Genomic DNA, 15,364 nt, shown 5'->3' on the forward strand with positions numbered 1-15,364 from the left:
GAGCATTTAATTTTTTCTACCAAATCTTCCAAAGAAAAACCAAAAAATGAGTGGTGGAATCAAGGATTAAGAAGTTATCACATTCATTAAAACTTTGAGAGTTTTAGTAGTAAACCTAGGAGATTCTTCTATGAAGTTCCATAAATAAATGGTGGCAACATGTATATATTGCAATTTTATTTCATTCGCTCAAACAAAACGTTAGCATGTAAGAAATTTAAAAGGACAATATGGTAAAAATAGCAGAGAATGAACTGAGAAACTAAAAAGAAGGTAAACCTAAATGCATGAAAATTCAACATTCATTAGTGATCATCTTCAGTTTTGATTGACACTTGATGCTTGATAACTTTTCAAAACAATGAACTGGAAATCATTATGACTATCTGAAGAGATTTCAGCACCAGCACTAAGATTTTTACATTCAGTTTGTTTGCAGTTGACTTGTTAGCCACTTGTGTATAGTACAGGTTTATCACAGATCAGATCACAGTGTTGAGGAAAGCAGTGCCTTCCTGGAATTAGAAAGGATCCCCTAGACTGTACTCAGCTTAAGACATCCGTTGTACAAAAGCACAGAACCACCACGATATGGTTTTTAAAGAACTTAGTTACCAGTAAGCAAAATAATCTTAGCTTCTGTAGTTCATTTTAAATACTGAAATCTCTGGAAATGGTGCAACTGTCAGTATGACAGGAAATGTTTACCGTAATCTTTAATTCAATCAGATATTCTGGAAAGAACCAATTCAGCAATTTGGGATTACAGAAAGTATGTATGTAGAAGCAGCACAAAAGAAGACATCTGATCCGTTTTCTTTTAAACAGAAATCATGTTAATTTTAGACCAAGGCACGAAACGTTTAGTGCATAAGCCAGTTCCTTGCACAATCTAGTAGTTCATCATTTAATTTTGGACCACTGATACCCATCACACTATTCCACTATACTACTCCTGAACTTTCCTAACAAACAAATGAAACATGATTTCTGACAAGGGTAAACTTCCTTAATGTTGAAAATGTCCTTGTAAAACAAAACGTTATATCAACAAAGATGAAAATGCCTCCTCTTATTTTGAGAAAAACAGTACTTTACAAGCTTACTACAGATTTTTTTTAATGCCTTCAACAAATGCATGCAGAAAAGTGGTTTTTTTGTTTTTTGTTTTTAAAAAAGGATTAATAAATTGAGTTAGGCAATATTTCCACTGTAGTCTTGTCTTAGAATTTGAATCTATAGAAACAGGAAATATTTGAACTGGAGAAAAAATTCTGATTCAAGCCTTTTCGAAGCAGTAAGTGCTGTTTTGCTTTGGTGTTCAGCACTTAAGAGGGTATGTTATTGAAAGCATTTGTTCTAGTGGAGCTGCATATACTTTTAAGCTGAAACATTAATCTCCAAAAGTCGTAAGTAAACTTTTCTTTTGGATCAGCACAGATCACAAAGCAAACATGGCACTGTTACAGCTCAGAAAAATTGACAGTGCAAAGGAAAAGGGAAGATTTACCTCCGCATTTTTTTTTTCCAAAGCACTACAGATCCAGTTTACCGGATTTCTATCTACTGAACTGTACCACATCAAAAAAATTTCTACAAGTGTTAAATATGAAAACCCTGGGAAGAAGAAGGGTTTCATCTCCCCTGAAAATGATTCTCAAATTATTGACTGAAGCCAATGGCAGACCACTGTTATTTTTCAGGGTTTGGGTTATGCGTGGGGTTGGGGCTTTTTTGTTTATTTATTTATTTTGAAAGGAGGGTGGCAGATTGGTTGGAGGGAAAAGGGGACAATTACTGTGACCTGATGCTCCATTGTTCTAATGTAACTGCTGTCCTGTTTCATCAGGCAATCAAAAAAGGACTCTCAGAAAACAGTGAAGCAAGGGGGCATGGCAAAAAGGTAGTGGACAGTGCACTTACACAGGTGCATCCTTAGTAATTTAAAGGTCCAAATGTTTGTTTTCTCACCTAGAAATGAGTTAGATTCACATGGGAGTTCCAGAACCTTTATGGAAGTATTAGTGAATTTCAAATATAAAACTGAAAAAAATGATACAAAAAGGATTAAGTACCTGGTTCCATTAACATGGTTACTGATAAAAGTCACGTTTTCCTCATTACTACACATGCATGTAATATGAAGAAAAAGTGTAGAAAGTAATAAAAATGTGTCACCTTCCCCCTCCCTTACCCCGCATTTTTCTGGGCATAAATTAAGCCTTAAAAATGAAAAGGCTACTTAATATTTGTGACATGCAATTTTTCTTTTAATTAAAAAGCTGACTCTGTTGTGTTACATTACAAAAATGTCCACATGCATAAATCTAAAAAAAGCCCAAAAATCTACTGTAAATCTACAACATACTAATGATTTACATTTGACTGCTGATTCGCATTATGTAGAAGTCTTAGATTTGGTAAAGCATTGTAACAATGTAGGAAGGCATCTACATCTTTAATCTCTGAACTGTATTTGCTTTTTTTTTTTCCTATAAAATTGCATGAAGGCTAACTAGAGAGGCTTCCTATCATAAATTCCAAAATCTTGATATGTCATCACTGTCTAGGTCATTCACTTACAAATATTGCCCTTTAAAAGCACACATTTCTAATTGTTCCATATTTTTTGATCTGAACTTATACATGTCTGATCTTTCAAATTGTTCACAGAAATACCAGATATGATAGGAAGACAAACCTGAGATACACTTGAAGTACAACAGTATAACTTGCTAAATCCTTCATTAATAAAGAAAACCTCTCTGAAAAGCCTTCCCAAGCTTTTCCCTGTTTTTTTTTTTAAACAACAAATTCTGAAACATGTGCAATTTTATCTTGACATGAGAATATTTCAAAGCACTGTGATCTTGTCTGATAGGTGTAGGAATTTCTGCATATTCGTTACAGTAACTTTAAGACTCTTTTCCACCCTGCTGTAAAGGTCAGAAAAAAGCTGCAAACTAGGAGGGAAATAGCATGTCATCAGAGTGATGCGTCTGAAGCTTTTCAGAATATGTTGTTTCTCCCTCCTTCCAAGTGTCTGTCTCCATTTTCTTTTAACAGCTCACAAAATGTAGTCGGTTTTATACCAAGTTAAAGAGTCACATCAGCTTAGTACTAGTCTTTCTATGCGGTATTCGACTTGCTCAGTTCCTGCCTGATAGCTGGAGAGAAAGAGAGATAAAATAATAAATCAAACATCCTAAGTCAAGGAAGAAAGCCAGAATACACAGTAACCTTTTAAAGAAAACTCATCTTGCTAAAAACTATCTCATAAAAGGAATAAGCTATATGTAAAATAGCTTGATGTGATTTAACACAGTGTCATTCTCAACCAGGCAGAACCTCTTTTCCTACAGTAAAGTTTTTGTTTTTAGTTCTGCATCTCCAACAAAGCCAGTATCTTACTTGATGACAATCATTACTCATTGAGATATCGTCATTTTTGTTTTTTGTTGGTGTGGGTCTTTTTCTTTTTTAAAGAGAGCCTCAGGGCCCTATGTTGTTTGCATCATGATGTTCTAAAGGGCTGTGGTACACAGCACAGTCCAAATATTAATAAAAAAGAAACCGCTTATATTAAACATACAGTTATTGATCAAAGTATGGGAAAAAAGCACTGTATTCTCTGTAATGCAAGACCAGTCGGCTCTTTCTACCGTATCAGTTGATCACATCAGCTATTTTACCAGTAGCAGTAAGTTTCAACATGGCCTTTTTTCATACTTCATTTTGGCCTCTTCCATAAAGACAAAAAAACCCACACACGTCATCTTGGCTTCTTCCACAGGGACCAAAAAAACCCCAAACAAAAAACATCACCACACCAAGGTAGCGGTAAACAAAACAAACAGCTCTACACACACATTATATATAGATGTATGTATGTATGTATGTATGTATAGCGTGTTTTATTTACTTCCTTTTATGTTAAAATGAAGAAAATTATATTGTGTTAAGAATTGTGGAAAATCTTTTTCTGTGAATCTTATGCTTGAGACCAAATATGAGAAGACCGAAAGCTGGAAGCAACAAGCATAGTCTGAACATTAATAGTTTAGAAATATGCATCCTAACAACTCTGGATTAATTACAAAAACAACCCACCTACAACCCCATGATATTAAGGATAACTGTAAATCACTCAACCAGCATACAGCCAACCACTTGTAGAAGACACTACTCAGTGTCAGTGTGCTACTAAAAAAAACCCCAAACCAAAAAAAAACCAAACAAAAACACCCCAAACACACCCCCCCACCACCACCACACACAACACAAGAGAGGAAGTAAAACATACTTACACAAGCACACCAATTAGAATGGATTTGGCACAAATGAAAATATGCTGACAAGCAAAACTACTTTTACCAGTCTATCATTCTCAGACTAGAAATATTAAGTTTACATTTTTTGTGCAACTTTAGCTACTTTAAAAACTACTTATTCTAAGACTCAACAACAGCAAACAAATTTATACTTACCATCAATGAGTTCTTCCTTTAATTTCGTTAACTCCTTTCTCATTTCATCTAAAATATCCTATGGTGTCAGAGTGCAAGTAATAAATTAGTTTTGCAACATCTAGTTTTCATCTAAGAGAAATCCAAAATTACTCCAACTTTTAAATAACTTTTAACCCTTCTGAAATTTATAACCCACTCTATCTTCAAAATTAATCCTCAAGATCTAAAACATCCTTACTGCAGGCACAATTTAAAAAAGATAAATATCCTGTAGAAGTCCTATAAATTGATTCCTGCAGTATTTATTACAGGCGAAGAGACATACTTAAGTTAGAATATCGCACTAATGCAATTGTTAAATACAGAGGACAGAGCCACACAGACAAGTAAGTGAAATTTGACCTAATGAAAATGACCAAGTTAAATGCTATCACACACATACTGTTTTCTACAGCCTTTCCTATCACTGATTTGGTATTTTAGATAATTATTTTCTAAAAATGTATTTAAAATCAGAGTGGGGAAAAGTACTGTCTGTTCCTGAAAAGTACACTGTCACATCCTAGCACAATTGCAATCAGTGAAAGCAATAAACTCAGCCAGAAGATTGCACTCTTGATAAAGACATTTAGCTTTTTTAGCTTTTCAGTTCAATTGCTATTAGAACATTAATGTGCAGGTTATCTACTCTACTATTAGATTTCCACACACCCCCTTTTTTTTTTTGGTAAGAGCATCTGTGAAAGCTTAAGCGTCCTCTCCCAAATTATATTCCTGCTTGACAGAGCAGGAACAGATGCGATGCTCCCCTCAGAGCACAGACATGCAAGAAGTCCCTGTGAAACACACCAACCATGAACTTGCGGCATGTCACATACTTCACAGCAGCTGCCCGTTTTGTCCTAAGACAAGACCATCCACACAGAGGGCTAGACTCAGCTTGCTGGAAACTTGGAACTGCCAAGTTTTGTGTGCTTATAGGAGCTACGCAGACTTCAATTCAAAAGGACCACAAACAACATAGTAAAATCATCCAAACAGGCATCTGCGAGCTGTAGCATCACTACCAAAAAACCTTCCAAGATCACAAAAAGTGAGGAGTACCTGCTGTATCTCCTCAATAGATACTAGAATCGCACACTCAGGGTCTGAGCTGGCAGGCAAAGCCCAGGTCTGCAGGTTAGCTGCTCAACCCCAGCAAGCACTATGCTTTCTTGCAGAATTCAAGTACTTGCCCAGTTTTTAAATAGGCAAAGGGTATTGTAGAGACTTTGGAAGTCAGTGGAAAAGATACAGTTCATCCAATGAGCAAGAATACACTGCATTATCTATGTTGATATTCTCTGCAATAAAGTAACTGGGACATTGAAATGGCCAAATGTATGCCCAAAACAGTATGTAGAAGCCAAATATATCTTTCTGCGTAACAGCACAAATCAAAGAATGCACTGAGTGTGTGCAGGCCTTTTTCCCCTCTGAAAGGAATAGAGACAGGAAAATAGAGAACTGGATTACTTTGCAGAGCATTCAAAAATTGTCAGGGCAATAATCAGGAATAGTTTTTCTGACCCAGAAAGAATATATGTAGTAAACCATCAGAAACAGTTATTGTAATGAGACAAAACACAAGTATCAGTGATATCAGTATTGCTTTTGGCTGTAATACTTTCTTGGTGCAAGTTTCCCTCTCATTTCCTGAGCACCCTAAATATTAGTAGAGGCGGTATGAAGCATGATAGGAAGCAAAAATATCCCACAGTATTATCTGAGATGGAGAACATAAGAACACCTTACACAAACGTTCTGGGATCAACACCATCTCAATGTCCCAGGTATCAACTACTCTCAAAAGCACACCTTGAGAGACTAAAATCACCTAGATTCAGCATCAAGATCCTATCAGAGCCTCACCAAAGGCAGACTTTTTAGTAGCCTGGGAGAGAACAATGAATTATATCCATTTGCTAATGAGAGGCTCCTTCCCTTCTCACAAAGAAGGTCAGGTTCCTAAATATCAGTGATGCTGTTAACTGAAATCTCCTGCCTCGATACAAGTGACAGGAGATCTGTTCCTGAGCCTGTTGGCACACAGATTATGGCACACTTGCCAACTGCCAGTCATGTATAGGTAATTGTTACCAAAAAAAAAAAAGTTCCAAAGCATCCTGTAACATTTTTTTCTACTCTAACAGGAGAAGGCTTCCTAATTCACAAAAATCTCTACCGATAGCCAGGGTCATCTCCAGAAAAGGTGGCATCACCAGATGCTGTTTTGCCACCAAACTCATGACCGCAAGTGTCCAAGTCTGATATAAAAAAATAGTGATTCTTATTCTGCTCAAACTGTTCTGTTGGATATTTATTTGTTTTGGGAGAGAAGGAAAGGCTTTCCAAACGAAATAATTTCCCAAATCATTTCATGGTACCATCTTTTGCATGTTGTGTAATACAAAAGCAGGAACAAGCATCTGGGAGAAAGTAATAGGGCAGTGTAGGCAGAATACAGTTACAGCTCCTAAGAATATTGAAATAACTTTGAGGAAAAATTACTAATAACTACTAAATAATAATCTAAATTTAGAACTAGTTAATAAAACAGTTCAAAACTCGTATTTAACAGCTACAAGTCCTAATGCCCAGGTTTTCTATTCAAAGTATATATGTACCTGCTTCAATCTGTCATAATCTAGACCTTCTGACTGTACTCCGTTGGCACTGGGTTGCCCCGTTGGTGTAGATTTTGGTCTGCAGTACAAAAACAAATCAATGAATTACTGGTCACTTGTTATTACAGCACACACAGACTTCTCCAAACTTGCTACTATTCATCAAAACTATATTAAAGAATCAGAATGATAATAAAAAAACTGAAAAAAAAATCAGTCAGATCCCAAATACCACACAGAATGGAAACCAACAACCAAGAACATTTTCCACACATGTAAAATATTAATTACCATGAGTTATTAGTTCAAAACAAGAACTATTCAGCTAGCAGACATATTTCAGTCAGTGGTTTCTACTATTTTTCATAAAGTTCACAGAAAACTAAACTCCTTCAAATGTCAAATATTTTCCCTCTTAAACTACTTGCTCATTTTAAAAGAGGTTCTCTCAAAGAATCACTCCCTCTGACTAATGACTACACTCATCCTGCAACTAAAAAGAATGCTGAAGAATCATCCTGGGAGATTTTCAAAATTTGACAGGACAAGACTAAGTAACCCTCCCTAACTCCTGCTTTGAGACGGAGGTTGGAATAGACTGCCCCCAGAGGTCCCTTCCAATGCAAATTATTCCATGAATTGTTTCCTAAACCTACTGAAAGCATAAATACTGTAACAATAGAAAGATTTATAGGTAACACTTGAGTGGAAGTTCTACTGTTTTGGACCACGTAGTGTCCAATGTTCTGGTTACGGAATACTCTAAGACACCTAAGATGTGCTTACGAATAGGTTGTCTTGTATTTCTTAAAAACTTCCCAGAATAAGCAGGTTTTCAACCTTCTCGTTTCTCTTTTCTGACCTTTGCTATTTATTTAATGCATAACTCTGTCTCATATATTTACTGCACTTCCACAGAGCCTTACATATGCACCGCTATAAGCACAGAGAGAAGCTAAACACTAACAACAGGAAGGCAAAAACGCAGGGAAGGATGGGCGGTGTGGAACAACGAGTAAAAGGGGATAGTAAGTTATATGAAAAATATTTTGGAGAATGAAACTCTTGAGAGCATCCATGCCAGTTACGTGGCACCTACGTTAGTTATGCATCTAACTTACAAAACTCCATGCACATTGGAGCCTTGAAGATAACTGCGAGGTAACAACATACCTCATACTGCAAGCTCTGCAGGCCCTGAAATAAAGTTGGTTCACAGAGGCCTTCAAATACATCATATCATTTCAAAGGGCTCTAAGAGGAGGCTGACACTCATAAGGATTTGTCTGATCACCTGGTTCTAAGTCTTTACGCTTATCCACCATAGTTCAAATATCCACACTGTGTTCTTAATTACTTTGCATATCTTGCCTAACATTCTCTCTCGATGTTTCAACAAAATGTTAAAACAACAAAAAAATTGTTTATAAAATTGCTGACAGTTAATTTCAAGATGAATTCCTCTTACATAAGAATTTCTAACTGAGAAACTAAATTTTGGCCAGGCTTTTTGTTGAGTGATGCCACACGCAGGAACAAAGAAGTAGGACCCAGTTTATTCTACTGCTACCCTACCCTTCCTTAAAGTTAACGTACCGCAATAATTCTAACATAGGGGAAACACTGCATTTTTTCTAGATTTTTTTTACCTTAAGGTGTGCAATCTTACTTATTAAGATGGGAGGTGACCAGGAACGGGAAAAGGGTAAATCAGCTGGAAAGGCACAGCTCTGCAGTTTATGTTCTGTCATATATATATCTCATAAAACTGTCTTTGTTCAGAATAAAGCAGAATATGTGAGGGACATGGTTAAGTCTATCACTTGAATTTTTCCGTTTATTTAGATATTTTCAATTTAGCTAACCCGAGCTGTGTTTTCACTCACAAGAATAATGACCCCCCCCTTTTTAAAAAAAACAAGAACCACTATCTTCAGATTTAATCCATCTTTCCTTACGAGATAGCAGTTCATCCATGAAGAAACTAAGATTTGTCTGATTCAGCTAGTACTGAACAAATAGTGTAATGAGCCTCATACTTCATTGTCCTGAAGGAGTTTATAAATTGACGGAACTATTTTCTTATTTTCTAACTGAGGGGAAAAAACACCTGAAATGTGCATCCCCTTTCCTGTTGAGAGTCACATTAAACTGTCTTTTTGATACTACAAAAAAAATTTCTTAGGTTTGTACTCTCAGGCAGCTACTTCTACCTATTTCTCAGTGTGAAAAATGTTATTAAGAAACAGCATGGGACACAAAATTTGCATATTTTTCCACCCAACCTGCACAGGCCACGTTTGTCTCACTTGAAAGCCTGCAGCATTCTAATACACATTTACAGCTACCAAGTAATTCTGGTGACAAAACATTTTAATTGATACGCCTGAATCCAGTCCTCTTTTTTAAAAGGCAAGAACTCCAGTGTAGGTGGTAGAAGCCATTCTTTTTAATATCTCACAATTATTTCTGGGCACAGACAAGTTAATTCTGCAAGTCTAGCTGCAGCAATTTCGGAAAAACTGCCAGCAGTTAAGTATGCAAAACAGAGTCAGCCGACAGGAACGTATAATTGAGCCTTTGCTGCTGGACTTTGCATCAGAGCAGGCAGGTGCAGGAGCATCCTGTATTCTAGCAGCTCTGTTACTCGCATGGGATCAGAAGGACAGTGCTGCTACAGCTGGTTAGACAAGCTAAATACAAGTTCTGAAAGTGACATTTCTAACATTATTTGACCTGAAACACACTGAAATGAAATATATGATCCATTGATTTTAAGACAGAACATGAAATATTGAATAGCTTCATAGTGGAAGCAGCTGGAAAATAGAGTTCACCTTGTAACCCACAGAAGAACTATAGTATGCGCTCATGCTATGAAGACAAACCACAATTTGGGATCCTCTGTAAAAACCTTTAGATACTGATCTACTAAGTTCTAGTACTAAGTTTCTTATGAAAGAATTCTTTGCTCAAAAACGTATCAAGCTGTGATCTTCAACAATTACTGCTTCATCAAATATCTGATATTAAAAAATGCTGTTTGCAGTTCTCACCTTAAAGTATAAACACTGACTTCTTTCCAAGCAAAGCAGCAAGAGGTTTTCCAGAGTCTCCATACACAGTTTCATTCTGATCTCTTCCATTAACTATCACTTTGGTCCCATATACCACAGCATTATGGCATTTACCCAACGTGACTGAAAAAAAGGGATCGATCTCCCAAATGTGATTGCTAACAAGTTATAAGAGGAACCAACTATATGCTGTAATGGAAGAACTCAAACAAGTATATACTTACATGTCTTAATAAAAGAACTTACATTTTAAAGAACTGATCCCTACAAACAACCTACTTCTTGCTTCTTTTGTTTCAGATCTTTAAAATAAGAAGACAGCACTGCCAATCATATGCTATACTCTCCACCAGTATAATTATCTGTCAAAGTTCAATAGGAAAGCCTCTTTATGAACTCTCCCACTTGGTCTTAAGAACGTATTCAACTTTTTCTTTCAGAAATGTCTTGCAAGAAATGCTTCTTTCAGCCAAATCCAAAACACCATAATTTGCAGAGGGGGCAATGTCTTATCTCAGTCAAATCTAGCTTTCTCCCCTCCTAAATTGTCCTTTTTTCCTTTTTCAGTTTGCTCAGAAAAAAGATTAAAGGTGACTGCAGTTGCCATTAAAGAGATTAGCTATTGAAAAAACAGCCAGTAAAACAACCCAGCCGTTAGGGGTCCTGAGATGGCTACAGAGCTCTCCCATGTGGTTTTTCATAGCATTGCCTACTAGGACAGTGAGGCAACGTTGATACTCCCATAAAGAGCTTAAATCAAACATGCAATATAAAGATTTTATTCGTGCCAACATGCAAAATACACCACCCAAGATAAGTAGCTAATAGGGGAACTTTTTATACAAAAGAATAAGTAGTCACCACAGTGAGTGCTTTGATGAAAAATAAAGCTGGAATTTGAAAGCCCTTTTAAAACCTGAAGGCTTTGAATGTCAGTATTTTATGACTACTGCTACAGAGTGAAACTGAAACCTGCAGCTTAAAATACAGTGTTAATCCTGAATTTGCAAATTTGTCCAACAAAAACATTAATTTTTGTGTTTAACAAGTCCTTTTTTTTTTCTTTTGCATGTTTAAGTCAGGCAAAATCTACTTGTTATCTTGTGGCAAAAGTGAAAACTCAGCTGGACAGATAATTGCTATTCCTATGTGTCTAAACTTACACCTTCGAAGGACTGCTTCTCAAGACACTGCAGATAGTTCAGTAAATCCTGGCAGATCCAAGGGGAATTTGTACCTTTGCAGGTGATGATTATCAAAAATCCAGTATTTAATATCAATTCAAAGCTGGTTCTTTAACCATCTCAGTTTGCCAGTGGAACCATATGCTCTTAACCGTTCCAAAAACGGGCTCAACTGGACAAATAAAATGTTATGAGGAACCTGATCATCTGTGTGTGGTGATTACTAATCCATGTAGAAAAAGTCCAACCCTGAACTGGTCAAAATGGTTATTACAAAGTCTCAAATTCCAACAGGATGATACCTGTTTAATGAATCATAGAACCTGTTTTCAGAAACAATCAGATTTTTCCATGGAGATTCCCGTCTATGAAGGGGAGGAAACACTACCTTAACAAGCTACAATAGAGCTTAATTATATTCAGTTTTAGAACCTTAAATACATTAGTTTCACTAATTCTGTTCCAAGAGTTTTATTAGTGAGCCTATCAGGAAATACTAAAAGCAAGGAGCTCAAGTCTTTTAAAGTCTATGCTGTACAAGAAAGATCTTTTAAATAGGACAGTAGTTATCTTAAAATATTTTTTGAACTTCATTCTGAACAACACATCCTTTATTGTGTCCTTGTCTGGAAGCTCTAAAGAGTTCTGCTTACTTGCTTACATGCTTTTCTACAGCATGCTTTGTTTAATTCCTGTAAGTGACTCACATCCTCTCTGCACAGGTCAGAGGCAGGTTCTCCAGGCTTAGCAGATGAAAGATCTCCTCTGACTGATGAATAATGAGCAAGTCTCAATGTCTGCACCTTTTAGAAAATCTTTTTTAAACACACCTCAGTAACCTCTGAATTTACCTAGTTGAAACAGTATCAGTGAAGAAGTATGTTTAAGAGGAATCATGGGTGCAGAGACAGACAGAACCAAGACTTAAGGACAACCTAGATGCCACAAAGGAGTCTGATAAGCAAAGCTGCCCATTATTTATCCCTTCATTTTTCCTTCTATATCCAAAGGGCCAATTCAGTGAATATGAAATCTGAAGCTCACTTTAGGATTCCCCGTATAAATTATTTCTGTGAGAAGTTTCCCCTCAATGCCATGTATTAATACCTTGATCTGCCTGAAAACAAGAGACTGCTGTTAAAGCATGTAAGATCTACTTGGGGGAGGAGGTAAAGAAGGAGGGGAAGGAAAAACAAAAAAGAAAAAAAAATTCAAGTCAAGACTGGCAAAGCAGTATTTTCCTAAAAACTTTGTGACACTGACAATATTGCAGAGAGGACATGACCACCGATGTCACTAGGTTTTTGATGGGGTGGGGGGGAGTGGGAAGCAGTCAGAATCCAAGCTAGAGAAATTTTAAGCTATTGACCTGGTTATTTTTGAAAGTAAGACAAGGATATCAATAGGCTGATGGTGTTCAGTGCTACATTTTAAGACTGAAAGACCTCAACAACCACCACAACCACAAGTAATGCCACTTGCAGAATGGTTTTCTTCTTCTCTAATCAAACCTCACATAGCTGTTTCGAAAATGCCAGAATTTTAATGAAAAATCAGTTACTTCAAACAAAATATTCTCTTTTTTTTTTGTCTTTCAAGAAATTAGATAACTTTTTCAGATTATCACAGGTCAGAATCCCTTAAACTCTGTACGCAGAATATACAGGAACTCTAAAATGAGCCACAAGCCTTCTCCTTAATATAAACGGTAATTAAATATACCTCAAAATGAAAAAAACTGATAAAGCAGCCATTTTGCTCCTTTGTATTATCTACTGAAATTCTGGCTGGCAAGTTACACATCTTGCACTGCACTAACCAATCTTTGGTGTAATGTTTCTATACTTCTTTAGGATGGACTTCTTTGGATTGGTTGGAAAACTGTCACAGAATCAAGTTTCACCAAGATGGCTTAAATATCTACAAATACATTCTGTAATTAGCATAGTAATACAATGGAGAAGAGACTTCTAAATTTAGAGAAATACGTATTGAGAGAATTAAATCCTGCTGTAGCCAAAAATACACAACAATTATTTAAGTTATACACAAACAATTGTTAAGGAATCTTTTTGCTTTGTACTTTTAGTATCAAAATTTCATTTATTAGTCCCCTTCAAAAAACAAAAATTCATTCTTAATAAAATCTGCCAAAAACAGTTTCACAACAGCACTTAAAAGAACAAAGTTAAAATTTTGCTTTTACAACTGTTTAGATAATTTTGCTATTTTAGGCCAATATCTTTAGCAGCATGAGGAACAGCAGCAAACATTTGGCAAAGAAAGTTAATAGTACTAAAGGGAGTACCTGGAGATAACAGGTGATTTGCTTCCATTCACTGTATTTGTTCTTTCCCAAGGCTTTCTCGTTAGTTCTGTCAAACATAACAAAAAGATTAAAACCTTTCCTTTTCTATTCATTGTATAATTACGTGAGGAAACTTCAAGTAGCTGGGAACTTAAGTCAGCTATTTTTTCACTACCTTGCATTAGGCTCTTTCATAGTAAACCACCTCTTGTAGTGTTCATCTTATTTTTAGTCATGCAATCATTTATGTTGTGATAGCATCTAAAAGTCTCAGGTTTTCATAAATGCCATTCTATTCTTAAACCAGCCGGGAAAAGGTCTGCCTATACCTTAGGTATTTTATTCCTTCAGTTGTGAACTACAGAATTCTGAAACCAGAGAGTCAACTTCAAATAGCGGGGGATATGTTTTTAAGCTGTTAAAGAATTACGTAAAAATAATTTGATGTCAATTTTCATGAAGCAACAGTAGGGACGACATGACTTCACACAACTAAAATATTTTTCAGCAACAAAACATTTGTCTTCCAAAGTTCTTTCCCCTAAAAGATGCTTCTAAAGCTGCCAAATATCTCTTCCCCTTTCAAAACAATACAGACTAAAGACTAACGGTAAATAGCATTTGGATCCAAGAGATTCTAGTTTACCTGCTACAGCATGATACTAGACAAAATTTTACCATGTGTCTCGTCTCTTCTGCTTAGTTAGCTTATAATCTGAAGGGCAAGCACTGTAGAAGGCAACTTTGGGGCCTAGCTTACACAGATAAGTTTAATTTGTATTCAAATTTAAAAATAAATCCAAACCTACCTTTATACAATGTTCATGCCTCACTTTCCATTGTGGAGCATGTTTTCAGTTCTGCTTAGAATCTCCTCCAAGCTCTGACTCAGAATCCTGAGTTTATTACAGCAATCTAAAGTAGTGAAAGCTAGCTTTATTGTGCACCTCTGTCTGTCTGCTAAAGGTAGACATAAATCATTGCCAAAACAGGGCAAACAATTCAGTTAAGGACTGTAGGTTTTGTGTTCTTGCATGGTGAATGAATTTTTTCCTCTTGTGGTCTCTCCTAGCCCTTCCTCATGACATACCTATCGCCACAAAGTTTTCATTCCTTACGGGTCAAATTTTCATTCCTTACAACCTGCACAAGTTAAAATATTCTTTTTATACTGCAAATTGTTATTGTTACTCACTTTTCCCCTCAGGACTTACTTTATTTATGAGTGATCTTATTTGCTTTTATTTCTGTGTTTTGGTTTTGTTCCCTTTTTATTGCCCAACTCTGAGCTGGGTAAGCTGAGAGGCAGAAATGTTCTTCCAGACCCTCACAGTAACCAGGAAGTTCTATGACATGCAGCAAGATACCGAGATGAACCTGTGAATTCCAGGAGTTTACTAGTATGGCCTATGACCCAGCCAATTTCATGTTGCCAGTGCTAGTAACAGGTCTCAGCTTTATTACAGTAATTAGCTACACCAGGCTTCAGAACTTTTCCAGCCTTGGAGGGTTTTTTTAGCATGATTTTAGCTGTACCTGCAAAATTATTTAAGAAATTATTGCTATCGCTGCAACTTACTCAGGGATCCCATGACTATCATCTAGCTGAAACAGCAAAATCACACAAGAGTTAGGTGTCTGTTGCCTATCCTATGGTTTT

At 36.3% G+C, this 15,364-nt stretch overlaps 1 protein-coding gene across 4 annotated transcripts in view; it reads right to left on the reverse strand.

Annotated features, from left to right (window-relative positions):
- Positions 1–162: 162 nt before the first annotated feature.
- The window catches only part of ENAH (ENAH actin regulator), a 103,627-nt gene continuing 88,425 nt past the window's right edge, over positions 163–15,364 (reverse strand). For all 4 annotated transcript variants that reach the window (XM_067292927.1, XM_067292929.1, XM_067292928.1 and 1 more), the window contains 4 exons: positions 13,705–13,771; positions 7,136–7,214; positions 4,488–4,545; positions 163–3,167 (listed from right to left, as the gene is read on the reverse strand). In XM_067292927.1, coding sequence (XP_067149028.1) covers positions 3,130–3,167; positions 4,488–4,545; positions 7,136–7,214; positions 13,705–13,771 — 242 coding nt within the window. In that variant the 3' untranslated portion in view covers positions 163–3,129. The remainder of the gene's footprint in view (positions 3,168–4,487; positions 4,546–7,135; positions 7,215–13,704; positions 13,772–15,364) is intronic.

The sequence above is a fragment of the Apteryx mantelli genome, chromosome 3 (genome assembly GCF_036417845.1).
Source record: "Apteryx mantelli isolate bAptMan1 chromosome 3, bAptMan1.hap1, whole genome shotgun sequence".
NCBI classification, from domain to species: Eukaryota; Metazoa; Chordata; class Aves; order Apterygiformes; family Apterygidae; genus Apteryx; species Apteryx mantelli.